The following is a 27174-nucleotide window of genomic DNA, read 5'->3' on the forward strand; positions in this document are numbered from 1 at the left end:
CCATTACAAAACGGTAATTATTATACCTCGTTTCCTAATAGTGATGCACCGGATATCGTGCTTGATTATGAAGAGTTATTTAGGTGCGAGTACCCAAGGGGTCTTTAAACGAGAGCTTTGATACGCGCTAAACATTGTCGTAGGTTATTCGAACAATGTATTCATACGGATAAATTTTATAATTAATTTAATGGGGGCGTGAGGTAGAAAGACTACTTCGCGCGAAAATGATGTATCTACTACATATGTATATTACAATTGTTAGTTCAATTTAGCATTTGAAAAACAGAAAGATAATAGAAAGCTTTTTCCTAATTCAGTATTCAATATTCGTATATTATTGGGTAACAGCATTGTCGCCATCTTGAAGATGTATCAAATACAATACTACAATTGCATTTTATGTAAAAATTTATTTAACGTATGATTACTTTGAATAGCGATCTAAAACATCATTTTATCCTATTAACGAAATATATAGCGTACGTTTATTATGCAAAATATAGTAAATATTTAATTTAATCTGACGCTAGAGATTCACAATTTCAAAATTTCGAAGATACGCTACGACATGTACAAATTCCCTATTTCCACAAATAGAATATTTGTCAATATTTGTAACGGGTTAGGAAGCATTTTAGAATTGAGAGGCCGATTGCAAATTCGATTATTTTTCGAATAATATAATATTACATATCGTGTGCCATCAATGGATGTATGCCCTGAGATTGAGATGTGAAATAATTAATATTTTGCCAAAATTACTCACAAAATTATTACGTCCATACTCCAACAGCATATCTACTATAGCCTTACTACAATTAAACTTGATTTGACAGATTTTTAAAATCATCTAACGCGTTTTTTACGGAGCAAATAATTTTATAGGAAAACCGCGCACAATAGTTTCCGGAAATGAACAGAATTGCGCCAATTCACTACGTAAAACTTTAAAAGTCAAATTTAATGTTTCCTTTTTTTTCTAATCTGTTTCTAAAAAATTTCTATACATTTCAATTAAATTAAAATCAAATGTTTAACTAATTGTAAGGAATTATTTTTTAAATGTTTATTAATATTATGCAATAATAGAATTTAATGCACTTAGAAACGGTTTCCGGTTGACATATTTTTCAAATAAATGTGAATAGATATGACGCGCCATCTAATCGATAAGGTAGAAATACCTGTTATTTACTATTTGAAAATAGCTAAAAGAATGGCTGTATGTACTTTTGGAAAGCAATAAAATTCTAATGAAAAGAAAAGTATAGAAATTTTGATTTTTGGTTTATTAGAATAGCATACGTGAAAAATCTTTCCGTAACACTATAATAGTATAGATATAAGTTACTGTACTTAAATACATAATTGATAATTTCGTTCTTACACTTGCCAAACATTACGTAAATAACGTAAAATGAATATACATATTTACGTGCATTTACATCATAATATACTTATGAAATCATACATACATGTATATTATTTAGAAAAGTATACATGTATTTAATGTAAGCTCATCCGGGTAACCTTAAATTTAAATGTATGAACGCAAATAGACGGACGTGAACGTTTCAATGTAAAATGTTTTCTATTATATTTTTATTATGTGTTCCTCTGCTGTAATAAATTAGATTAACTGGTAATTGATTTATTTTAATAATATTATTGTAATCATAACTTTATTTTGTAGTGTTATTAAAACACTGCATATGTGTGTACATGAAAGGTTAATGCGTTATACTTCACCTGGGTGATAATTAGCGAGGACATAAAATAAAATACGTAATTACTGCATATCGATCATGTTAAAATATACTATAATATGAAGGATATATTTGTCTTCATCATTTTGGTAAGAAAATTCTTAACATACTTGTTGTAACGTACCTTTAACCCTTTTTATATATTATATTGTAATTGAATACTTTTGTTTCAACAGATACCTTATGTCCTAGCATTTAGAGATAAATTATTACATTATATAACTGATGAAGTTGCAGGAGGTTCATATAAATATTATAGTTTAACCTACGAAGGTTTTATTAAAATAATATTAACGTCAGAGTAAGTGAATTACTAAAATCATATTATTTTAACTATTGGTGTTTTATATTTCATTAGTGTGAACATAACTTTGTATAAATCGTACAAGGTACTAAGGATACGCTTATTTCTTACATGTAACGCTCAATAGAACTGGTGATGCAGATTTATATGCTTCACAAATAATAACAAAACCAACCTATGAGCCTGATCAATATTGTCTTCAGTCTGCTACCTGTGGAGAGGATATTATTCTTATTCCTGACAGGTATATTAAAAATAATTCAATGTAATAAATTAGAAGCAATAACTCAATTGTAATTTGGATATAAATTTTAGTTTTAAAAGACCAGTTAGTATAGGAGTTTATGGACATCCATCACATGAAAATAGCACATACATTCTTTTAGTGTATGAAACAACAGATACAGAGAATATATCTTACGAAAGAAGTACAGACATTCATAAAAATTATGAGAATGAGGTATGTGTCAAAAAGCAAAATTATATGAGTGTAAATTGTCCCTATATAATTTCTTATAATAAATTCTTATTTCAGAAACAAACTACTTCGATTTCAACGTCTATTATATGGTATCTTTTAGATTACCTATTAATCATCTTATTCTGATGTATGTAGTAGTATAGAATACTTTTAATTAATCATGTTAGAGTACGAGAATCAAATGTTCTTAGAAATACTTCATGAGGATGGACTTGTAGTTGTTGCAAAGTAAATATCTTTTCTCCCTTTTGTTATCTATAAATTATGAAATATCTGTATCACTATAATTCTTATTATTTAAGGGGACTTGGCATAGAAACTGTATTTGCAAATGTATTAAGAGCCTATATAGATCCGGGAAACTTGGTTATAGTCCTGGGGACTACTAATCATGATGAAGAATACTTTATTGATATATTAAAAAATCTTGGATTAAAACAGTTACCACGTGTTGTAACTTCTGAATGCTCTGCTGATGAAAGGTTTGTATTGAAAAGTTTATCTTCAATCATTTCAAAAATATTCGTCCTTAAGTAAAAATTTTGATTTCTAAAGCTGCATTTTAAATTATTGTAGGGAATTAATGTATCTTGAAGGTGGGGTCTTATTTATGTCAGGTCCAATTCTTGTTGTAGATTTATTAAAAAACAGAGTTCCATTGAACTTAGTTACTGGAATTCTTGTATATAGAGCACACAATATTTTAAATTCATATCAAGCAGCATTTGCTCTACGTTTATATAGGCAAAATAATAAGGTATGTATAGAAAAGCAAAAATAATGAGTATTTATACAGTATTCTATAAAATATTATTATTGCTGATTTAATAATTTTTATAGACTGGATTTATCAAAGCATTTACTAGTTCTGCGTTAGCATTCACTGTTGGATATATGCAGGTGGAACGCGTAATGAAAGCTTTGTTTGTCAAAAAATTATATTTATGGCCACGTTTTCATACACTTGTAAATAATAGTTTAAGCCAACACAAGGTAATTATACTCCATAATTATTAATTAGTCATATAACACAATACAAATGTTAAACTAAAGATGATATTGAACGTTTTGTTATCTAGCCTGAAGTTATCGAACTACATGTTAAGATTACACCAAAAATGGTGAACATTCAAACTGCTTTGCTTGATATAATGAACTATGTTATAAAAGAACTTAAAAGACTTAATAAATATGTAAGTATAAAATATTATTTACATATCAAAGTGCACAAAACTCATTTGAAATTTCTTGTTACAGTTAGATTTAGACGAATTAACTGTTGAAAATGCAATAGCTAAAAAATTCCATAAGCAGCTACAATCGCAATTAGATCCTATGTGGCATCAACTTAGTTCTACTTCAAAACAATTATTATCTGATTTAAAAACATTACGAGCACTCCTCGCGTAAGTATTTATACACATGAAATAATGATAAATAACTTCCTTGTTAATAACAAAAATAAATAAAAATGTGTAGGTGTTTAACATACGAGGATTGTGTATCATTTTATTCAATGTTAAACCGTTTACGCACTATGGAATATGCGGTAAAAAGCAGTTGGTTGATGTTAGATTCTGTGGATACTTTATTCAAGAATGCAAGGAATCGAGTTTACAATGAAAAGGATGAATTGAAGCCAGAAGCAAATCCAAAATGGACAGCTTTATCGGAAGTGTTATCTGAAATTCAGCATCAGTGTAAAAAGGCGGAAAATGGAGATCCTGAAAAGATTCTCATTGTAGTACATGATCGTAACATATGTTATCAGTTACGGAACTACTTAACTATGGGTCCTAATGAATATTTACGTTATGAAGCAATGAAGAAATTATCTCATACAGAAAAGCAAAAAACAAATGAGAAAAATGTAGAAAAAGAGCCTACATCTGAGGAGAAAACTAAGGATGATACAGATGAAGAACAAGACGCTTATGTGTTAACTCAAAAAGTTAATGAAGCAAGTCAATCTGATTCCTCAGAGGAAAACAAAAATCAGACTTTATTTGAAGATTGCTCACAAATTGCAGACTTAGACTTAACTAACATAACAACAAGTGCGCCTATTATTTTAATACAGTCTTTAAAAAAAAATGGAGATCCAATGGCATTGCAACGTGCTTTAGCAGAGCATATGCCAAGTAATATCATCATGTACTTTGCTGATATTTCAGCTGTCCGACAAATTGAAGTTTTCCAAAACAATAATCCATCAATAGACTTGAAAATATATTTTTTAATTTATGGAGATTCTGTAGAAGAACAAGAATATCTTACAGCATTGCGACGGGAAAAGGAAGCGTTCCATACATTAATTAATAGTAAAACTACAATGGTCATCCCTGAAGATCAAGATGGTAAAACTAAGGATTGCTTAAGTCTTGAAGTACAAAACGATACAGATGTTACGGAAAACACACGAAAAGGTGGACTACCAACTAAACCTGAAACTTCTGATACAATAATAGTTGACATGAGAGAATTTAGAAGTGAATTGCCTGCTATACTTTATACACGAGGAATGAAAATTGATCCTGTAACATTACAGGTTGGCGACTATATCTTATCGCCAGAAATTTGTGTTGAAAGAAAAAGTATTTCAGATTTAATTGGATCTTTAAACAGTGGCAGATTATACAATCAAGCTATTTCCATGACAAGATATTATGCTAAACCAATGCTTTTAATAGAATTTGATCCAAATAAACCATTCTGCTTTCAAGGATATTATTATGCTAGTAAAGATGTACAAAACATGTTTATAACTTCAAAACTCCAATTGTTAACTTTACATTTCCCTCGATTAAAGCTTGTATGGTCGCCTGGACCTCATGCGACAGCTCAATTATTTGAAGAATTAAAACAAGGAAGAGATCAACCAGATGTAATTAAGGCTGCTCAAATTGGAATGGAAGAGAATAAGCAAGTAGCGATAGAAAAATATAATACACGTATTCAAGATTTTGTTGCCAGACTACCAGGTGTTACCACAAAAAATTTACAAGCAATTCTAAGCAAAGGACAATCATTAGATCACCTTAATGAACTTACAAAAGAAGAAATTGCAGAAATGATCGAAAATAAATATGAAGCACAAATGTTGTACAATGCGTTTCACGAAAAATGTTCTCCAGCCGAAGAAAAGACAAAAACAAATGGTAAGAAAACTGCATCTAGAGGTCGTGGGAAAAGACTGTTTTCTAAAATTAAATAATAATGTGAATGAGATATATTGTTTTCAAACATATTAATTATTTAAATTGTTTTTTTAAACTTAAAATCAATGTGTCGTATATTAAGAGTTACCGTGATATAAGAAGAATTTTGCATGTATAATGTTTCATAAAATATAAAAAATATTTTCATCTGTTGTAATTTATTAAAAATTTAATATAATAATTTACAACAAAAAAACTTTTTCATATAGTAATACAAAATTGTCACAGTTATACTGTGAGGATACATACCTATAACATGTGAATTTTTTATTTTTTTTATTCTTGCATATCAAGAGATCTTATCAAATATAGTATAGCTTCAGTTAATATGTCTTGTAATAATGATATACAAGCTTCTGAGATTAGAATGTCTCCAACTTGTTTCACCTCAAATATTCTACAATTTTCAAAAGAATAAAAATATTATTAAGAACATATTCATTTAATATTTCTCTTTTTTTTTATGGAAAACTCAAATGTCATACTTTGGAACTTTCAAATTTCCACATTTACGTGAAACTGATGACTCCTGTTTAGTTCGTGCAACAGCTTTCAGTGCTATTTGGTGTGCAATTTCTAATATTTTATGTATAACTCCACAAGTGTCAGGTGATATGTGTTTCATACAAAACTAGATAAATTATTAATTTAATATTACTTATTTAATAGTTTGATAAAAGTTTGGGTACTTCCAATTTTAAATTTACCTCAGTATCTCTATGGTAAAAAATATATGCTAAGATAATTTTAGACACATCTGATGTCAGCAGTAATTTTTCTTGTTCAGTCATTGCATCAGGGTGAAATTTCATTAATAATTCGCGAAGCATGGATGCAGTTGCGGTATCATACTTATCTCTAGCAATTGGACGAATCACTTCATACAAGCGCATATCCATTCCTATAAAAACCAGCAAAATTACATGTATAAATATAACTATTATAAATAAATCAGTATTTCCAAGTACCTGCTAAATAGTCAGTTGAGAGACAATAAAGACCACTCAAGTATCGTTCTGCTAATAACACTGAAGCTGTATCACGAACATCTATTTTATCTGCAATATTTTCAAGCCATGGTGTGATAGAATAAAAGTCAAATGCACTAGGAATATATCTTGTATCTTCGCCTTCAATGCTTTCTGGTGGCTCATGTTTCTAAAATTAAAAAATCGGTTAAACACAATCAAACTAAATACTAAAATGTAATGAAGTCAATTACAATTAGGAAATTAATGATTCATAGCAATAATTATACTTACAAGGAAAATTTTTGATTCTGTTTCCATTTTAGATTCGTCTCCAAAAATGTATTCTCCACAATGTGAAATTACTATTTGTTTTGTAGGATGTTCATAAGATGTTGTAATGTTCTCTAATTTATTTAAAGTTCTAGCACCATCCACGAGTTGTCTTTGTACATATAGTGGCAATTAACATCTACATTATAATTACATTTTGAACTAATTATCTTACCCAAAAGCAACATAATAATAGTTCATCCAAGGATTAGATTTTAAACAAATAAAAAACTGAGATTCATTATAATGTTTTCCCTCATTAGCCATTGAAAGGACTCCACGACGATCGTGAGGAATACAATATGACTCATCAGGTATTATAGAAACATTATAAGAATTCTGAACTGAAGATAATTCAGAACCTACAATAAATAAATATTTACATAATTTACAATTAAAATTGGACCACAATAATAAGAATTTCACTAAACACAGTAACAGTTATTTAAGGAACATTGGATGTTACCTCCACATTGTATCCATCCATTTTTTACTATACGATGCACATATTTATTTACATAGTAAGAATCTGTATAATTTTTTGTTGCTTCATCAAATCCAGTACAAAGATTTAAAAAGTGTTGACAAGTGAATGGTAACAAATCGGAATATAACTAAATCAATACAAAATTAAATTCAGTAGATATATGTTATGTAATGATGATGTAAATTCTTACCATAAAGACAAATGAACCAATCATAGAACCATCTATAGTAAACGTAAAATAAACATACTTTCTCTACAATTTAATAACATCATATTATTCTGTGATTTATAATGCATTATAATATTGCACAAATAAACAGTGAAATAATTCATGAATTGCAAAGTTTACCTTAGATTTTTCCATAAATCGCTTACATCGTTCTGTGGCAAGATTTTCATAATATTCTATTCCAATAGGTAAATTAAAAATATAAGACTCACTTATGTAACATAAAAAATCTAAGTCGTCGCCAAGAAATTCATCATTTATAAAAACAGCTACAGTTCGTCTTAATATCCACATTTTACCTCCAATTTTCTAAAATATAATTGTACCCACATTATAAGTGGAAACGTATCAGTAGTAATTATAATATACTTAACTGGCTACAAAGATAATAATCCATTACCCTTTTCGTTTTTTGAATGTATTCGTGCCAATCTAATTGAAACATTTCTATAAGTTGTGGTGACAAAAATTTAAATGGCAAATGTTGATGTAACTTTTCTGCACATATTCTAGCCTTTTGGAAAGCAACTGTATTTATAATGCCAACTACTTTAATTCTAATACAATCATTGTCTTTAAAACTTAGGCAACAGTGCTTCTTTAACAATCTACTTTCAACCTTATTCTGCATTCTTTTACATGTAATCAATTTTAATTTTCTTTTTAATATTTTTTTCAAGCAGTAACTTGATATAAAAATATGTACAATTAAATATGAATAAAGATAAAACACTATTTAAAAGCTATATTCACATTTATGATATAAGAATTGTCCCATACATATAGTGTTGATAATTTAATCACTATTTTCTTTATCCTCTTGTATTTATTCCTAATTAAAATTCTTACGTTACATAACTTTTTGTGAATATTTATATACAACACTTTTTTATAAAATGAAAATATCTATTCTTTAACAAAAAATTTCATGTATGTACATATATACTAGATTAGCATGTTCTAAAAGACACAAATATTTTATTTTCGTTACCAATTACAATAAAGTTGCTCATAAATTCTTCCTGAAAATAAGTAATTTTGATATTATGTTTATATTAAATTGAGAAAATATTTGTTACGTAAGGTCAACATACATTGCTTCCACAGTATTTTCAATATCGCTTTCCTCATCGCTGCTACTACTAGTATCCAAGTTATACAAGAAGGAATCATTTTCACACAAAGGAAAATAAAACCTGAAATTTTATAGTATTAATAAAAAAAATGTAATCACTCAATGTTGTGTGAATTACTGACTCTGGTTGATCCCAAACTTTTTGTATGGGTATTTTGAAGTGATTTTGTTGCTTCATGTGCTCCAATACATTGTCCATTTTTGTTTCACAAAACATACAATGTTGTACCTGCATTTGTCTCCTTATATAATTCACTATTTTTACCTATTTTAAAATTATAACATTTAAAACTTTATTTATCAAATATAATATTTATCACTTTAAATATAAAACTCACTTTTTGATAAAATGTTAAATCTTTAGATGCAATTTTGAAATCAAAATCATGATCTGTTTTCATATGTGCAAGAACAAGATGAAAGTGTTTATTACTGTAATTGCAAAATAAACATGTTATATCAATGCTTTCATCATTCCAGTCAGACCAAGTTTCTTCATCTTCATTGTCACTATTTTGGTCTACCTCATCATTTTCTCTTAAATTCGTCTAAATATATTAAAAATTGCAATAAGATAGTTACATCTTCTATTGTATTATTTTATTATTAAACATTTTTAATAATGAAATACCTCCTTCTGTCGCCATGTTCTTCCAGGTTCCAAATAATTATTTATATAAAATTTATCATATTCCTTGTTGTTAGGATTTATGCGTTTGTGAAGTTTTTTACGCATATGCTCTTTTAATGCTGTCCGATCTTTGAATAATTTTTCACAATATATACATATCAAACTGAAAAGCAAATATTTGTAAATGTAGTAAGTATTTAAATGAAACATATTTGTCTAAAATATGCTTTAAATATCTTACTTTTCAATGGTAGTTTGAATTTTATCTAAAAATTCATCTATGAAAACTAAATTGTCTGGCTTTCCCAAATATAGATTATGTTTTTGTGCTAAATGTTTTACATATGCAATACGCAATCCTGAAACTTCTATTCTACAAAAAATACAACCACGTTTAAAGTTAGTATCTGTCCTTTCTTTGGTTTGTTCTGATAAAACCCATTCCTTAAAAAATAAAAAATAAATTAATTTGTTGATATGTAATAGAAGTTTATAAAAGTTATATACATTAAGTAAATACCAATTTAGCTGTATGAATTTCATTTCTTAATGTTTTATCTTCTGGGATGCAATCTGAGAGTAAAAAATATATTTCATTTTTACTTGGTTTTCCATCAGGTGTACAATCCATTAAAAGTGTTGTACAGTATTTACTGAATGGCTCTTCCTTAAATTTAACACTCCAATAATGTATGTAACTATAATAAATATCTGTTATGAACTCTAATGTTGATAAATCAAGTCATATAGAAAAAATTCAAACCTTTTTAAACTAGCAATCTTCCAAACATCTCCTATTACTAAACGATGCTCTTTAAATATGTGAGTTAAAAGATCTTTCTCATTTTCAGGAAGAACAAATTTGATATCGCATAAAAGACATTTTATAGAATAAGGTTTATTGTCTAAACCCACAAATTGAGATTTATATATAGTGTTACTTTCATTAGAAACATCATTTATATGTAGTAAATCATCATACTTTCCTATATTATAATAATATAAAAATTATTTTCTAACTAAACTTAGTCATATAAATTTATGTAACTAGTATTCATAAAAACAATTTTAATTAAAATATATACAATGTACCTTTGAAATTCATAACTATTGGAATTATAAAGAAATTTAATAAATTAAATTCACTAGTGTACACAATTTAATTTTACTATTTAAAATATCAGAAGAGGTTAAATATCAAAACGTTTATATATTTTAAATTACATTGTTTAAGACAAAGAATTTATTGATTTTATATTTAATTTTGTAGGAAATTTGTTAGTTATAGTAAATAATTAGCAAATACACAAGAAAATTTAATAACATTTCGTGTATTATTCAAAACCCCCAACTCTTACAACAGATCACGCAATCACGTGTGATCTAGTGTGATCATATGTTTCGTTTCTGTCAAAATAGGAATGTCGTGTTGGATACAAATTATACAAATTTATAGCATGCAGTGACATGGTATGTATTATATATTTCAAATTGATTAATTATTGTTTTAAGTTATCATTAAAATATTATATAAAAATTACAATTTATGCAAATACGAGTATGAAATATTTCGTATGAAAATTTTAATCTGTTAACAAAATAAATATAATTTTTAATAATTAAAGGATATAAAAATTATAACACATAGTCAATTTATATTTTAAATATATATGTATATATATATATATATATATACATTTTATTTTTAATAATTACAATATAAAACAGTCCATTGATACATTTTTTATTATTTGGAAAGGAGACAAGGAAAAGTAGAGACATGTCATACCAACACATTTATTTCTCTTTTTTACTGTCAAGCTTGTTTTTAATAAATCCATACAATAGCATTAAATGACATAAATGTAATGAAATGCTACTGAGGATGGTGCTTGGATAAGTATTCCAACACAATTCTATTATACCCAAAATAGTCAATTTAATAACAGTCTTATAATCTGTACACCATGCAATATAAGGCAGTGTGTGGTAATACCATACGTAAAACTGATAATGCAATGATCTACTAAATGCAATACCAATAAAATTGGCAGCAAACATTGGAAAAATAAATAATTGACTCATTGTAGACATATCTATTTTTTCTTTCTTTCTTAATTGAGGCTGCAAACTTTTTTCTACATGTTTTAAGTTTGCATACGATTTCATGTATTTTATCCATTTTGGCATACAATAAACTAAGGTCAATATATGTAACAACAATAGTGACACATGGAAGTATGGATGAACAAAAATGTACTCTGGGAGAAATCTCCAATTTACTGTCCATTTAAATTCAAAAACTCTTCCAAAATTGAAAGCACCTTTGATGTATGCAAGTGGATTATGAAGAATAAAAGGCAGACCTAATATTATTTGAATGAAACCACATATAAATAAGTGTATTATTGTTTTAAATAAACCTAGATTACACAAGTAAGCTACAAGTAGCGCTGGTGCAAATAATAAGATATTCATTTTCACTGACACAGCTAAACTATAAAGAATACTTCCCAAATACCACTGATCATCCAAAAATGCATTAAGGCTTGCAAACAATAGCACCATTGCAACTGGATCATTGAAAAGTCTTAAAGTAAATATAGAATGGACTCTGTAAGACGTACAGCACATAATAATCAAGACATAAGGTGGAACTTTCTTTGTCTTTGCATAAATTCTAAAAACTAATACAAGTAGTATTATATAGAGTGCCGCAAAGAGATACTGTGCTATTTTTATCTTTACTCCATATTCCGTGATGTAGTACAATGCAGAAAATACGTAAACAAATCCTGCTGGATAAACTAAAGGTCCAGTGTCACCTTTCAGTTTCGAGTAGTCCAATGTTCCATTTAAAAAGCCCTCGACTTCTTGCATGTATGCTTTCCAGTCAATCTCTGTATATGGTACTCTTTCGATAACCAATATGTTGAGGATTATTTCAAGTATAATGAACATTTTCCCAATTAGAAATAATTTTTTTGGATCTGTGAATAAGGCAACCAATTTTCTCCATGCTAAATAATTTTCGTACCAATTTCTGGCGTTTTTTTTTGATAACTTTGTCGAATTGAGGTTAGAACGTGTGTCTCTGCGCGGCGCCATATTATTACTTATTTACATACATCGTACACGTGTAAAAGTTTAAAGGACAGTTTCGACTTCTACGCATGCGCGTTGAATTAACGTGTCTCGAAAAATATTCAATTAGTTTCAATTAATCGAAAGTTCGATTAGATTTGATTATATCGAGAAATTCAAAAATATTCGAAAGCTCATATATTTTAATCAGCGTTTGTATCTCAAATACATGCTCCATCGGACATGTTCCACTTCTTCAGACTTATTTGGATTTGCATGGACGTTTTCCAATTTGCTTAGACATGTTCTGACTCGCTTAGAGATGTTCGAATTCGTTTGGGTGTGTTCCGACTCGCTCGGACATGTTTGAATTCGTTTAGATGCGGGTATTCCAACTCGCTCGAACATGTTCAAACTCTGGTCGCCACAATAATAATCCAATCATTCTAAATAATCTAATATATCACATTTTATATTTTAATCATGTTTATGGCATGTTTCAAAATCATATTTTAACTTTCTCAAGAGGATCATAAAACTGGAAGTCGAAACTCGAAAGCGACCTCTGTGTAAAGTGTAGAGATCGCCGCCACGCGTCCCAGAATACTTTGCGAGGCCGTTGACAACACGTCAAAAATGGCAGATCCAGCACCAAGTAAAAGTGATATCGAGGAAATTTTTAAAAGATTGCGAGCTATTCCAACAAATAAGGTTCGTCTTTTTATTTGCTACGTTGTACTGTGATGCCAAGTAATGAAATAATATTAAAACGAACAGTATTAAATGTAATAACAATTTTAAATGCAATGTCATGGTTTTATTTCCAACCTGTGATTTTCCTGGAAGTACTCGTTTACGTGAAACATGTCACAGAATGTACATTTAAATGAGTGATGTAAACAATTAGTTTACACCATTTAAATGATTCGTGAACCTTATTAGTGGATAAATGATTCACTTTTATCATAATGTACAGTGGGTGTAAAATTCTATTTTGACCTTTTTTTTAGACATGTTTTGATTGTAATGCAAAGAATCCAGCATGGGCCAGTGTGACCTATGGTGTCTTTTTATGTATCGACTGCTCTGCAGTTCATCGAGGTTTAGGAGTTCATTTGACATTTGTGCGATCAACTCAACTTGACACAAATTGGACATGGTTGCAATTACGAAATATGCAACTGGGTGGAAATGCAAATGCTGTTAGTTCTTTCAGTTTATACTTTGTTAATAGTACTTGTCTTTATTTGTTGATAAATAAGAATAAGTGCAATACCGTAATTGTGTTTTAGAGGAAATACTTTTCACAACACAATTGTACAGCAACAGATGCACAGCAAAAATATAATTCACGTGCTGCTATGCAATATAGAGAAAAATTGGCACAAGCATCTGCTCAAGCAATGCGACAATATGGAACAAAGGTAAAGTTTGTAACCTTCATATACCTGTTTAAACTATGCAGAATATATATCACACTTTATCAGAAAATCTATAACTATAAATGTGGTAATTATAGGTTTTTCTACCTACAACAAAAAATAAGAAAATGGTGAGCTGTATAACTGCTTTCACAAAGCACAATCTTGAATTTACTAATATTTGCTTTATTGTTTATATTGACAAAGCTTTTCAAACTTGACAAATAAATACTTTTATGCTGGATTTACTCTGAACAGTCGTAAAATGACAGAATTGTTTTTACAGAGATATTCATTCATTTTCATGTAGTCCATACAACACCTGTCACATAGTTTCATATATTTATGAGCTGTTTAAAGTTCTTTGTATTATGTAACTAACTCACCTAATGTACACATATGTGAAATGAAATGTATACAAATGTAAATATGTCTAATCACTATTTCAAAGCAATCTTTTTTTAAGTATTGTCTTTTTATAGTTGCATTTAGATGAGAATCCAGTATCAGTATTAGAGGAACACAATGAAGTTGATTTTTTTAAAGAACATGAGAATTTTGACTTACACCATAATATGTCATCCACATGTGTAGAAGAAAATTCAGTTCCTGCCTCCAATTCTATGTTAAAAAGCGATAATATGGAAAAAACTGGTGAAAAACTTATGTCAGAAGCAGTGTCTAATTCTTTAGGACCAACAGTTAAATTATCTGATCCTACTTTAAATTCACTATCTGAGAGGAAACCTACTATAGGAATGAGGAAAGTCCAGAACAAACGACCTGGTGTAAGTACATAACTGATGTACATATACTCAATAACAAAATAGCATAAAAGCATTAGCCATAGTTTGTTACAATATTTATTAATAGTAAAATATGTTTTACAATATTAGTTAGGAAAGAAAACTGGAAGTTTAGGTGCTCAAAGGGTCAAGACAAATTTCAGTGAGTTAGAAAGGAGCATTACTGAAATTGGTAAAGAATTACAGGAGAAAAATAATCAAGAAAGCACAAAAGAGGAGCAAGAAGAAATTGCCACACGTCTTGCTTACCGATATGAACAGAATTTAAGTGAACAAGCGAAAAAAGTGGAAGAAAGAGCAAAACACTTGGATCCATCCAAAGCGACACAAGCCGAACGTCTTGGTATGGGATTCAACACAAGAAGGTAATATTTACGTTCTTCATATAAATTTCTTTATTAATAATTAAATAACAGATACACGTATTAATACTTTTCTAAAAGAAAGCAAATACTATTATAATAATTTAACAAAATATACTGGTAATGTAATAAATATTTTACAGCGGTGCTAGCCATTCTGCACTCGGCGATATGCGGGTAATAACTCAGGAAACGTCTTCAAAAACTATAACTGCTTCTGAACCAACAACTGAAGATATAGAACAAAATATTCTCGCTAGTTTAGGTGAATATTTCGAGGCCTTATCTAAATCTCGTAACGAAGAAGTTGTTGTTATAGCAGAACTCGAACCACCGAAACGAGTAGGCCCATCGAATAGATCAAACAGTAGTAAGAATGATAATAAAACAACAACAGTAGAAGGAGAAGCACAAAAGAAATTTGGTAGTGCCAAGGCTATTAGCTCAGATCAGTATTTTCAGGATAACAAGGGCGATGATTCTGTAAGTTTTCACATAATTCCATAGCAATGCTTTGCACAGTTCATTTCCTACTTAAGATCAAATTTCATGGATTTTTAATTACAGTGGGAACGTAAAAGCAATCTACGTCGTTTCGAAGGTTCGTCTAGCATTTCATCAGCCGACTATTTTGGCACAGGAAGTTCTGCGTCAACGTCTCCCACGTCTTCTTTGTCGATGCGTCTAAGTGGTGGAAGAGCTGGAGTTGTAGATTTAGATGACGTCAAAGAAAGTGTACGTCAAGGGGTGAATAAGGTCGCTGGCAGATTAAGTTCCCTTGCCAATGCAGCTGTGTCGTCTTTACAGGATCGCTATGGACTTTGAACGGAAATCTACTGCATTTTACTAAAATTGTTATAAAACTTATATCTGGGCAATCCTTGTCCATTGTTCGAAATTGTAAATAAAAGCTTATAATTCAGCTTATTTATAATTTGCTCTTTTAAGATATAAACAAGACATTAATAATAACAACAAACGAAAGTGGTTTAGTTATAAATTAATTTTGTTAAAAAGTTTACATTGCCAAAGTTTTGTAAAGAAGCCAAAATCTATAAAATTTTACAATTCTCTAATTATGATCCATCGAGGATGACGATAATGAAACGTGATTGCTTCATTACATGGTAAAATGAAACACAAATTTAAGATGCCCGAGATACGATATTAATTTAAATGTTTAAAGATTTGTACTAATAGTTTCCTTACAGCGTTGAATGAAATGGGAATATGGTTTTCCATGAAGAAAACACACGAGAACTACTGTCATATTATCGCAACCGGTACCCATTAAAGTGTCTGGCGCAAGACAATGTTTCATAAGCACTTCACAAATCTCCTCTGGATCCATCGTATCATTTTCTTGTCCTGTCCCCAATTTCGATTTGACCAAACGTGTTCTGACGAAATTAATTACTTCTTTACTCGTCATTACGTCCCAAATACCATCACAAGCCAAAACAACAAATTCCCAATCTTCTGTTATTTGAAACTGTTGAACTTCAGGAAATGCTGTAAATATTAATATTGATACAAATGCTTTCTATTGACAATCTTGTTTCTTTTTAAATAATCAATGACAATACCAGTCACAATTTGTTCTTGTGGCGATTTACGGTCATTTCGTTTAAACATAAAGTCACCTAACGCACGAGATAATGCGAGCTGACCATTGACTCTGTTAAATTCAACCCAACCACCAGCAGCTTCAATTCGTTCTCGCTCATCCTTCAATGTTGGTTTATGATCTCGACTGAGGGGAACTGCATTACCATTGATACTTGCTACTGCCCTACTATCTCCTGCATTTGCCTGCAAAAATTTTGTAATTTAGAAACAAAGAAAATGTGTTAAAATGTTACAAAGTAAAAAACATGTACACTGTATATAATATTATCCTTAATAAGAAGAGCTATGACAGTAGTTCCTGCTGGTTCATCTCTGAGGGCTGGATCATTTTGCATTGCTTCATCCAAATCCAAGAAACCTTGTTGTATGGCTTGAACGATATTGCCAGCTTTATAGTTACTCCTCTTAGTTATGAACTCATGAAGATGTTTTCCAGCATATTGTGCCATTGCAGCACCTATTAATATTATCTATCACTTCATTGAGCAAGTACTTATAGATAAATATATTTATTAAGATTTCTTCTTTTCACTGGTTATAATGGAAGCTGAAGTTTTCTGCTGATATATATTTTTAAAATTTGTTTTATAAGTTAGTTTGCATTTAAAATAAGTGGTATTTTTTTATTTTGTGTGCGTTTTTAAGCAAATATAATATTTTTATTAACTGTTCTAAAATCTTCATCTATATATTGTATTCTTACCTCCATGACCATCATATACTGCAAAAAATGCAGTACCAGGATCATCAGGTAATGAAAGTATATGTACATGGCAGTCTTCCATTTTAGTACGCCAGCCTTGCATACATGAACTGCCAACTCGATAGTTTGAGTCTCTGCAGCATGCTGATTTCTTAGCAGTTATAGGTTCACAGAGTGTTTGCCCCATTATTGTTCCAAAGATTCTAAGATCATATTTAACATTCTATTATCTATTTAGTTAAAGGAAAACCATGTTTCCATACAAAATATAGATTTGCATTAAAATGATTTTACTTTTATAATAAACATAAGTCAGCAATTTGCTTAAATCACTATAAGCAACTACTTTTATGAAAAAATATAATTTCGCAATAAAGTAAAATAAAAGGAACTAAACCCCTTGCAGTTTTTAATTATTTTCAATGTGTATACCACAGAATCTAAATTAAATCATTTAATTATTATTAATCTCTTATATCATTACATAGAAATATATAAAATATTGTAAATTTTAATGATTAAACTGTGACAATACCTTCTACGAGTAGAAATAAGGAAATGTCACTTAATTATAAGCACACAGACACTTCATTAGAAGATTAAAGGTTTTTATATAAGAACACAGTAGAACAGTATTGAAACTCGTGACATTTTAGACACAAGACTGCAAGAGGTAAAGACACTACTGTAACATACTGTCTTATTGTTACTGTCAAATACTGTAAAATTATTACAATAATTTTTAAATCTTTATACAAGTATATTTATTTATACAAGCTCTACACCTACGTTTATAAAATGCAAAGGAAATAAAATTCTAACGTCAAGCACCGATGATATTCTAACCTCTTGTAGAATTTCATACGCATCGCATCTTCCAAAATTCAAGATTACGGAAATATCCTTCGAAAATAACATTTGCTCTTATATATAAATACATAATACAATCTATCATTGCAGCTTGGTTTATTTATATAATCTTGGCAATCAGATCTCACCTTCGTATGCTGTCAAATAGAGGCGAACCTAACCTATATTTGTGCACTATTGCTTTTATTATTGCTTTCGTGAATTTTATTCTATCATACAATTTTCACGACACCGTAATTTTATCCTGTTTATTTCGTTTTCGGCCATGCAGAGTCTCGCTGTTAATTGGGTTTCGTAAATTATTCTAAAAAGTTGTAATTTCATCTTAAATGCACTAACAGCTGATCACACCATGACGGTTAGTTGAGTGAGCATGCACGTAAAAAAAAAAAGTTCGTCAAGTGATGCTCCAATCGAACAACTGACATTCGACATGTGTTTTTGTGGAATTCTACAATGTAATTCTTCATGTTTTACTAACGCAACAATATTTTATACATGTATGTACACATGCATGAAATAATTTGAAATATTCACATTTAAAACTATTATGTTATGTGGTTTCAGTTAAAAAAATAATTTGCGAAAAGTTTTTCAAAAAGAGGTTATGACAGTATATCATTTGGGATTTAACTTCTCAAAAAGTAGAATTATTGTATAAAAGTAGATTCCGAATATTACTATTTTTACGGAACATTTAAAGTAATTATTATTAAATCTGTAAATGAGAAGAAATTAGTTGAAACAATGGGGCAAGGTAGAACACCAGAATCCAATAATTGTTTATTAAAAGTTGAAAATGGTGTGCCAAATGAAATTCTTAATACACTTGTTCTGGGAGAAAAGGCTGTAAAGAGACATAAATGTACTTATGATGGATGTGATGCAGTTTTTAATAGGCCATCTCGCTTAGCAAGACATATTAGACTTCATACAGGAGAGGTATAAATTTCTGTTTCTATTTTTTCTATTATAACACACTTTTAATTTTTTATTTGAATTTCATTTTAGAAAAGTTACAAATGTAATCATGCTGGATGTGATAAAGCTTATACAAACTCTTCTCACTTAAAACGTCACATGGAAACCCATAGTCTTCGAAAGAAAACATACAAGTAAATAAAATTTATTTTATGAAATTTGTAATTAAAATTGTAGATATATTTTTTAGAAATATATTTTTTTATTTTTATCTCTATTCCTATTACCTTATTTTTCAGGTGTTCTGTGTGTCAACTATTTCTTAGTAATCAAGACAATTTAAAACGTCATTATAAAAATAAGCATAGTAATAATAGTAAATTGACTTGTAAGGAATGTAATGAAACTTTTGCTAAAAAGTATCAACTTGCAACGCATATGTCAAAACATACTGGAGAATTGCATAAATGTGATAAATGTAATAAATCTTTTGTGCACATAAGAACATTCAAAAAACATAAAGCAGCTCATGAAGTAAGAAACAAATCTTATCCTTGTACTGTACCAGAATGCAATGAAGTGTTTGAAAAGTGGTTGCAGCTTTGTGCTCATATGGAAACGCACAGTGAGTATTTTTTAATTTAATTTTGCTATTTTTTATAACTAGCATTTAGGTAAATTTTTTAAAATAATATATATATTTTTATGTTTAGCTTATGCGTGTAAAATTTGTGGTAAACAATTAAAAAAGAGATGCTTAAAAGCTCATTCCCGAATACATATGGACAATAGACCAGTCAAACCTTGTCCATATGAAGGATGTGGTCGAGTTTATCATTTTGAAAGCAATCTAACTAATCATATAAAAGTAAAGCATTTAGAAGAAAAATATGAATGTGATATATGCAAAAAAACGTTTTCATCGAAACAAAAGACACAAGAACATATTCATAAGATACATATGTCGGAAAGGAAGCCAAGAGCTAAGAAACTACAACGCAAAAAAAGAAAGGATGCTGGAATGCCTAAGAAAAGTGCAGTGTCTTTCTTACTTGGAGTAGATTTACCACACAGTGTAGAAAAAGAAATAATGCAGAGAAAAGAAGATATTCCATATATAGAGCAATTCAGAATAAACTCAAATGATGAGTCAGAGATAGAGTCTCATAAAAAGGAATAATATTAATTTTATGCACTAAATAGTATTCATTAATATTACTTCTAAATCTGGTTGTATTTAAATTTTGAATCACATACAGATTTGACAAACTTTCATTTAAATATTTTACAGGTAACAGACAATTAATTATCTTGTATTTGAAGTATAAATTTATAATTTTGCATGGATATAAAAATAATAGAAAGAAAACATTTTACTATTATATTTAAGAAATTAAATATGTATACTTTCATTATTAGAATGTTAACTGAATATTTCAGAAGTTATAATTTTGTTTGAAATATTTGTATATCCTTCTTTTTCATACAAAATAATTTTTCTTGTATGCTTGTACTACTAAAATATCATTCTCCATAATATATCATATTTAATTTAGGAATTTAAAAGTAACTGTAATAAAGAAAACTGTGAAATAAAAAAAACTTTTTATTGTTAAAAGCATATTTTATCTAATTTGTTTATGAGCCATTGTTAAAAAGAATTTCAACCTAACCTATAAATTTAAATAATAAGCGTAGTACATAATCAAGTCGAAAGTGAAATACTATTGACATTGACTTTAAAAAAACATCAACGTCCAATCAATTAGACAAATGACATATTAACTGATTTCTCTAATGCGAATAAGTCTGAAGAATAAAGAAGGAAAGTTACGATTAACGACAGTTGAGAAACGTTAACGTTACCTACTGGTCTACGAATATTTCTATCGTACACACAAGATTTAATTCCATTTAATATCTACTACTGGTTAAACCAGTCTCATTTCAAAATTAAAATTATTGCGATTTTTTTCCATTTCGTTCAGATAATCTCGGCTCGCTTGCTTCTCATTACAAAACGATCATATCACGATAACAGGTTCTATTGCCGTATTCGTATTTGATCAGCGATCGAACCATTTGAGTGCAAAGAGTATTTTCGTAAAAGACAGAAGACGTGCCGGGGATTCGGATAATGTGAAGGGATTGTGAATGAAAAAAAAGATTATCGTTATAGTTTAACACTATTTAAAAAGTTTATTAATTGATACTGATCAAATAACAGTGAATCACGAATGATTTTCTCAATGAAAGGACAACTGCTGGACGTGCGACAATTAGCTGCGTTCAACAGCTGTTCGTCAAAGGAAGAAATGCGAGAAGCGTTCGACGCGCTTTTCGCGTTTCCCGCGAGAGCATCGAGGAACGCGATCGCGATCCCCTGCACCCAAATGGTTAGCATTCTATCATCGACAAACGTTGTCCGAATGTTACAACTTTCTGCGAACCATTCTCTTCTTGACCACGGTTCGTCACAAACAATTTTACGGTAAAACATTCCCGTTGATAGCTTGAACCTTACAATTAGACGAAATCGATTAATATAGGAGATTTACAAAAATAGCGATCGAGGATCGATATGCGAGTTCGCAAAGAGCCAAAGCGGACAGACTTTTGTCTTACAGGAAAAATATAAAGTATTAATCGATTATTGCGACGATATGCATGATAGAGACGTATTTTCTTCTTTTTCTTCATCCGCGACGCATCGCGAGTATCGTTACTATGCATTGTCTGTACGATCAGCCTTCGAATTATGATTTTGGGAATCACTGTTACAGTTTATTTATCGCTATTCGCCTTCTCTTTATCGTTGTTTTCCCTACCTGCAAATATTCATTGATGTTTTGTATTTTTGCGATTGCTTCAATACATAGAATTACCCGGAAGTGGTGTTCAAACATTCCACGATTAATTTTGATATCGTTCTTTATCGAGTTTAGCTGTACTTTTAACTGCAAGTGACACATAATTTTTAGAATTATTATAATTGATATTTAAAAAGATAGATTAATTTAATGTGAAGCGTTTCACAGAAATCAATGTGAATCGGAAGTAGGGAAAATGTACAGAACTACGAAAGATAAGGAGTCGACCTAATGACTGACGAATTTGATCCTGAATCATGAAATCCATGGGTCTAATTAGTAATCAAATGAAACGATACTGTGAGTAACCATGTTCACGTACAAATTGAAAATGATATTTGATGGACATCTATGAAATGACAATACATTACCGACTGTGTGGTTGAATCAAGCAACGACAATAATAACGCGTTTATTGAAGTTATGGTACAAAGAATAATCTTGTTTCTTTAATTCACCTTTGCTCAGATTGATTTTGTACGATCCTTTCTTAATGTATAAGTATTTGTATGGTTTGTATCAAAACGAGGACAATGTTTCATTAGAAAAATATTTTACATTCTTTGCTGACAGTCTTTCAAATTAAAATGTTACTCTCTCTGATATTGTTGGACCGTTTTTAATATATTGAGCACAAATGAATTAAAACACATTGTATTCACGAAGATAATACTTTAAGTAATGTTTATCATTTTAGGAACAAAGCTATTGAATTATGATATTTACAATTTTACACATGTTTAAATAATTTACTATTTCTTAAATGGGTAATAAGTACGTATTATTGTCGTTCCTTGATAAAATAAATGAACGTTTCCCAATCTGTAAATTATGCACATACTTTAGGAAAATTTTTCACCTGTAGAAGAATTATTTTATCTAAGTAATATTGATTTAAAGAAAACAAATTATATTTGTGTCCACAGCTGGTTAATAGGTTCATATTAAGATTTTCTTAATTTACAAAACATTTACCTTTGAAATATATTTTGATTAGTTGTTAAATCATTCTGTCTTTATATAAAATAAAGAAAATCGTAATACTTTTATAAAAGTGTATAGAGGATCATATAATTATACAATCATACAATTATTAAAAGCTCTGCTACACAGGACAAAGTGTCCGATTAATCATATACCACTGTGTTAGTTGATAGACAAAAGTAAAACTGATTGGGAAACGCTGTATCAATTACCTGCTGTATTTATGTTTGCTATTTTTGCAACTTTTGTTCCCTATTGAGTATCAATCATCAGACACCATTAAGGTGATTGTCTATGAAAACTGGGATTGAAAACTACCAAAGTCTGTGCATATTACAATGAAAACGACGAATTTCATTTTTGTGTATTTGTATGCACTTGTATTGCTAAAACCAAATATGTAGGGTGAATCCTATAACTTATCTGATTATATTTTTTATTTAGTTCAAATTTATCTGAACCAAAAACGAAATAGGGAAAGGTATCCAAGGCGAAAGGTGTTTAAATCTGAGATATTTACAAAAAACTGAAGTGCTCTATCGTTGATAAACTTATAATTTGTAAAATTAGATAAGTTAAATGATTCACCCTGTATATTACTCGACTTATGTAAGTATGTAAGTACAGCAGGGAAGATGTGTGTGTGTGTAAATGTTGTGTGTACGAGAAGTAATGTAATTTGTAAATGAGTGAGCGTGTTCGTGTAATACATGTTTTACGCATGTGTCATGGAGGGGCCACGTTACCATGCTGACAGAGAGATTAACAAATAAATATAATTACACGTACATCGCGCGCGAGCGTGCACGCATTAAACCTAATCTCTAACAAATCGATATCCTTTTTCTTTTCTTTTCTTTTTTTATAAAACAATTAAAATGAAACATTTGTACTTTAGCAGTATAGAGCAGTCGTTTTGCCGTACCTATTTAACCTTAATATTATTATCGTCGTTTATATTATTTTATACATATATATGTAATATTATATTTTTTGTTTTCTTTCTTTCTTTTCTCTCTTTTGTCTCTGAGAACAATTCCCGCCTCGCTTGGCACGCCATCATCATCCATCGTCATTGTCACCTTTGTCATCTCGATATAATCGTGTTACATAGGCTGCTTCACAAAATTATGAATCGATTCGAAAGAAATGCACAGATTCCGTGCCAGAAACAGGACGACTATTTTCACTTATGCGATCAGGAAAAATTTCACGTGTCAATTTCTCGAGTTCATGGTCGTGTTTCAAAGCGGGGCGACATTTCGATTCGAAATGATTCGCGCATTCTCGTTTAAACGGGCGTCATGTATCCGGTCGGAGAATCCTTCATTTTGCTGGTTGCTTTGCGTTCTATAAAACATTCGGCAATAGTTATAGTATGCAGACAATATCTCGTCTATATAAAAAAGAAGAGTACGTATAATGCACGTAATACAGCGTACGCAACGAGATACGCGCGCTTGAGCTCAACTTATCTATAAATATACAATCATAGAATCAATATCAACAAAAATCGTGATTATTGCAGAATTCTCTCATACGGGCGGAATATACGTATATATATTTTGTGTGTATATATATAATATTTATATATTTTTTTTTATCTCTGAAAAAGAATGTAAGGAACCGCCATTTGTATATTTCTTTGTTAGCGTTTCCTGATTAACACGTAAACTACGCGCAAGACGAATCAATTGTCAGCGCGCAATCAATAAACGTAACGCTGATGAGAATATCGATAATCGATGATAACAAAATAATAAAATAATAATAATAATAATCATAATAAGAGTATGATTAGCTCGAATAATATTAATGATAATGGTACATTGATATTACGCAACGATTCCCACAAATATATTATGTACAGATATTATGTATAGCACCATGACCGAAAACTCAAGGTTAAAAAATAGCGTTTACCCGAGACGAGGAGTGGATGGAACTGGAAACGAGACTTTTCGAGCGCGTTGACTGGGAAAAGCGTGGAACGGAGAAATGAGTGGATCTTGCGCTTCGGTCGGAACACGAAAAGGGTGGGAAAGAGGAGGGGATGTGGGGGGGATGTTACGCTTTTAATGGGTACTACCACCTCATTCATCAATCTGATAAGTTTTCTGATTACGTCGGTCAATCACTCCACTTTCGAAAAATACGTTTCGTTTTAATATGGTAACGCGTCGGAAGATAAATATAGGGTGTTTCAGAACTATAACTATATTTCATTTTATTTATAGTTTTGATACACCCTGTACATGTTTCAGGGAGGAATGGTTGTTTTCTGATTTTTAAGAGATGGAGCTAAACTTTTTGGAGTTTTTAGCGTGAGCGATCGACCGTCGTCACCGATTCAAATCGTTACATTATAATAATATCGTTATTAAGTATTTGGCCGTTTCGATTAACGTGTTCCAACAACGTTCACGAGAGTGTTGTAGAATACACGATTGTTATCTCGGTGAACAATAAGTCGTGAGGACTAGAAATTTTGAAAAAAAGAAAAAACAAAAAAAAAAATATAACGAATCGCAATTCGAATATCACAGGAGGAAAATATCGCGACTTCTCTCACTCTCTCTCACTCTCATTCTTTCTTTCTCTCTCTCACTTTCGTTCTCCCTTTCTCTCTATCTCTTTCTTTCTTTTATGATTTATAGTTAACGCGAGCGAATAATTAGGGCAGCCGTTAGATCGTTCGAGTCGTAGAATTTATATACACGAGCGTTAAAAATTCTCATACATACATTACACACCAAGTGACACGATTTTTATTGAGATTTTCCTCCCTCCGTGTGTCTCGCGACGAAGAGGACGAGAGTTTAATCGTTTAATAGATATTCGGCGAGACGATTCGCTGAATGCGCGTGTTTCTTTTTCTTCGTTTTTTTTTTCCTTTATTATTACGTCACTTCCTGGCGCAGATCTGTTGTGGTAGATTGTAAAGGAGCCGAGAAACGTTCGACAGTTTCGCTTTTAGGAATTGGAAAACGAGAAGGATGTTGCGTTATTGAATTCACCTACACAGACACATGTGTGTGTAATATGTTTAAAAACGCATCGTTGGTTCTTCTTTTTTCTTGTGCCAGCGATTGCAAAGACGGCCTACCATGATAGATCTACGCTCGTTCGACATAATGCATGTAATAGCTATTCATCTTGCATATAGATTTATAATCTTTATATATATACTTTTTTTTTTGCAATATATATAGACTCATATTTATATTATATTAAACGATGATATCCCTTCTTTGTTCAATATATTATTAATTAGGTATGATATGTTTATTCACAACTTGATGTGAGCGCTTAGAGTTGGAATTCCGTTTATCCTTTCTAGCTATTGCGAAGATAGAATCTCCTGTTCACTCGTTTCTCTTCACCATTCTCCTTCACCCTCCTTTCCTACCTTCTCCTTTTAACGATAGCGATGTATTGACGTTACATTTGAATTAATTTAAGTACGACGCTAGGATAAAACATTAATTTCTTCTAGTTAGATAAACCTTAGTTCTCTCTTCCCCCGTTTTTCTCACGATGAATGCATGTATATATATTACATATCGATACGCAATTACATGCTAGTCATTGTCAGAGAATTATTAGCGTTCAAAGAGTTCGAAGATTCGAAACATGCTCACTTCAGGATTCCTTTCGACGATCAGGGAAACGATTGCTCCGATAACGCGATTAACAAATTCAACAATTCAACGTAACAATCACTTTCACGCACGATAAATATAATCTCCCTCTCCCTTTACCCCTTCCTCCTTTTCGCCCCCGTAACGTGCACGTCGCGAAATATAATCCTTCGTTTCCTCGTTTTACATTAAAAATACGCAGAACCGATCGATAATCCGTGTAGCGTGAACGAAAGGACAGCACGTTCGTGAAATACCCGTGTACCTCGGTTTCCGTGGAATACCCTGAAGCGACGCAACAATATCTATAAAGATAAAATTCACTATG

At 30.3% G+C, this 27174-nt stretch overlaps 7 protein-coding genes across 13 annotated transcripts; 3 read left to right on the forward strand and 4 right to left on the reverse strand.

Moving 5' to 3' along the window:
- Positions 1-1560: 1560 nt before the first annotated feature.
- On the forward strand, positions 1561-6005 carry Mei-9 (DNA repair endonuclease XPF mei-9). 2 transcript variants are annotated; one of them, XM_076375363.1, is made up of 11 exons: positions 1561-1858; positions 1946-2070; positions 2201-2317; positions 2389-2545; positions 2715-2782; positions 2857-3036; positions 3131-3311; positions 3395-3547; positions 3634-3747; positions 3812-3960; positions 4034-6005. In XM_076375363.1, the coding sequence occupies exons 1-11, from the start codon at positions 1829-1831 to the stop codon at positions 5766-5768; spliced, it is 3009 nt and encodes a 1002-aa protein (XP_076231478.1). In that variant the 5' UTR covers positions 1561-1828; the 3' UTR covers positions 5769-6005. The 2 variants fall into 2 exon arrangements, with proteins under 2 accessions (XP_076231478.1, XP_076231477.1); XM_076375362.1 differs by lacking the exons at positions 1561-1858; positions 1946-2070; positions 2201-2317 and having other exon boundaries at positions 2397-2533; positions 2609-2782.
- On the reverse strand, positions 2129-8279 carry LOC143177458 (uncharacterized). 2 transcript variants are annotated; one of them, XM_076375367.1, is made up of 11 exons: positions 8164-8279; positions 7910-8098; positions 7751-7813; positions 7540-7687; positions 7249-7435; positions 7035-7185; positions 6741-6930; positions 6480-6673; positions 6258-6403; positions 6022-6169; positions 5618-5754 (listed from the first exon to the last, which is right to left on the reverse strand). In XM_076375367.1, exons 2-10 carry the CDS (start codon positions 8081-8083, stop codon positions 6049-6051), a joined length of 1374 nt encoding a protein of 457 aa, XP_076231482.1. In that variant the 5' UTR covers positions 8084-8098; positions 8164-8279; the 3' UTR covers positions 5618-5754; positions 6022-6048. The 2 variants fall into 2 exon arrangements, with proteins under 2 accessions (XP_076231481.1, XP_076231482.1); XM_076375366.1 differs by lacking the exons at positions 5618-5754; positions 8164-8279 and adding an exon at positions 2129-2284 and having other exon boundaries at positions 7910-8083.
- Positions 8280-8604: 325 nt separating this feature from the next.
- LOC143177461 (zinc finger protein 277) lies at positions 8605-10675 on the reverse strand. Its single transcript, XM_076375369.1, has 9 exons — positions 10648-10675; positions 10319-10541; positions 10076-10253; positions 9797-9999; positions 9556-9718; positions 9263-9472; positions 9047-9189; positions 8884-8985; positions 8605-8811 (listed from the first exon to the last, which is right to left on the reverse strand). The coding sequence occupies exons 1-9, from the start codon at positions 10658-10660 to the stop codon at positions 8799-8801; spliced, it is 1248 nt and encodes a 415-aa protein (XP_076231484.1). The 5' UTR covers positions 10661-10675; the 3' UTR covers positions 8605-8798.
- Positions 10676-10999: 324 nt separating this feature from the next.
- On the forward strand, positions 11000-16155 carry Arfgap3 (ADP-ribosylation factor GTPase activating protein 3). 2 transcript variants are annotated; one of them, XM_076375364.1, is made up of 9 exons: positions 11000-11025; positions 13166-13350; positions 13650-13841; positions 13932-14063; positions 14159-14191; positions 14543-14848; positions 14957-15231; positions 15372-15711; positions 15796-16155. In XM_076375364.1, the coding sequence occupies exons 2-9, from the start codon at positions 13276-13278 to the stop codon at positions 16051-16053; spliced, it is 1611 nt and encodes a 536-aa protein (XP_076231479.1). In that variant the 5' UTR covers positions 11000-11025; positions 13166-13275; the 3' UTR covers positions 16054-16155. The 2 variants fall into 2 exon arrangements, with proteins under 2 accessions (XP_076231479.1, XP_076231480.1); XM_076375365.1 differs by lacking the exon at positions 14159-14191 and having other exon boundaries at positions 11001-11025.
- Positions 11271-12663, reverse strand: Alg3 (Alg3, alpha-1,3- mannosyltransferase). The gene has a single exon (XM_076375368.1). It carries the CDS (start codon positions 12661-12663, stop codon positions 11353-11355), a length of 1311 nt encoding a protein of 436 aa, XP_076231483.1. The 3' UTR covers positions 11271-11352.
- A 54-nt stretch (positions 16156-16209) lies between the features above and the next one.
- Positions 16210-18705, reverse strand: LOC143177463 (putative protein phosphatase 2C T23F11.1). 4 transcript variants are annotated; one of them, XM_076375371.1, is made up of 6 exons: positions 18559-18694; positions 18407-18463; positions 17561-17763; positions 17109-17314; positions 16815-17040; positions 16210-16740 (listed from the first exon to the last, which is right to left on the reverse strand). In XM_076375371.1, the coding sequence occupies exons 2-6, from the start codon at positions 18427-18429 to the stop codon at positions 16409-16411; spliced, it is 990 nt and encodes a 329-aa protein (XP_076231486.1). In that variant the 5' UTR covers positions 18430-18463; positions 18559-18694; the 3' UTR covers positions 16210-16408. The 4 variants fall into 4 exon arrangements, with proteins under 4 accessions (XP_076231486.1, XP_076231488.1, XP_076231487.1 ...); XM_076375373.1 differs by lacking the exon at positions 18407-18463 and having other exon boundaries at positions 18559-18705; XM_076375372.1 differs by lacking the exon at positions 18559-18694 and having other exon boundaries at positions 18350-18454.
- Positions 18706-18748: 43 nt separating this feature from the next.
- LOC143177462 (uncharacterized) lies at positions 18749-20853 on the forward strand. The gene is made up of 5 exons (XM_076375370.1): positions 18749-18888; positions 18998-19372; positions 19442-19545; positions 19651-19976; positions 20065-20853. The coding sequence occupies exons 2-5, from the start codon at positions 19178-19180 to the stop codon at positions 20529-20531; spliced, it is 1092 nt and encodes a 363-aa protein (XP_076231485.1). The 5' UTR covers positions 18749-18888; positions 18998-19177; the 3' UTR covers positions 20532-20853.
- Positions 20854-27174: the final 6321 nt, after the last annotated feature.

This window comes from Calliopsis andreniformis, chromosome 3, assembly GCF_051401765.1.
Source record: "Calliopsis andreniformis isolate RMS-2024a chromosome 3, iyCalAndr_principal, whole genome shotgun sequence".
Taxonomy (NCBI): domain Eukaryota; kingdom Metazoa; phylum Arthropoda; class Insecta; order Hymenoptera; family Andrenidae; genus Calliopsis; species Calliopsis andreniformis.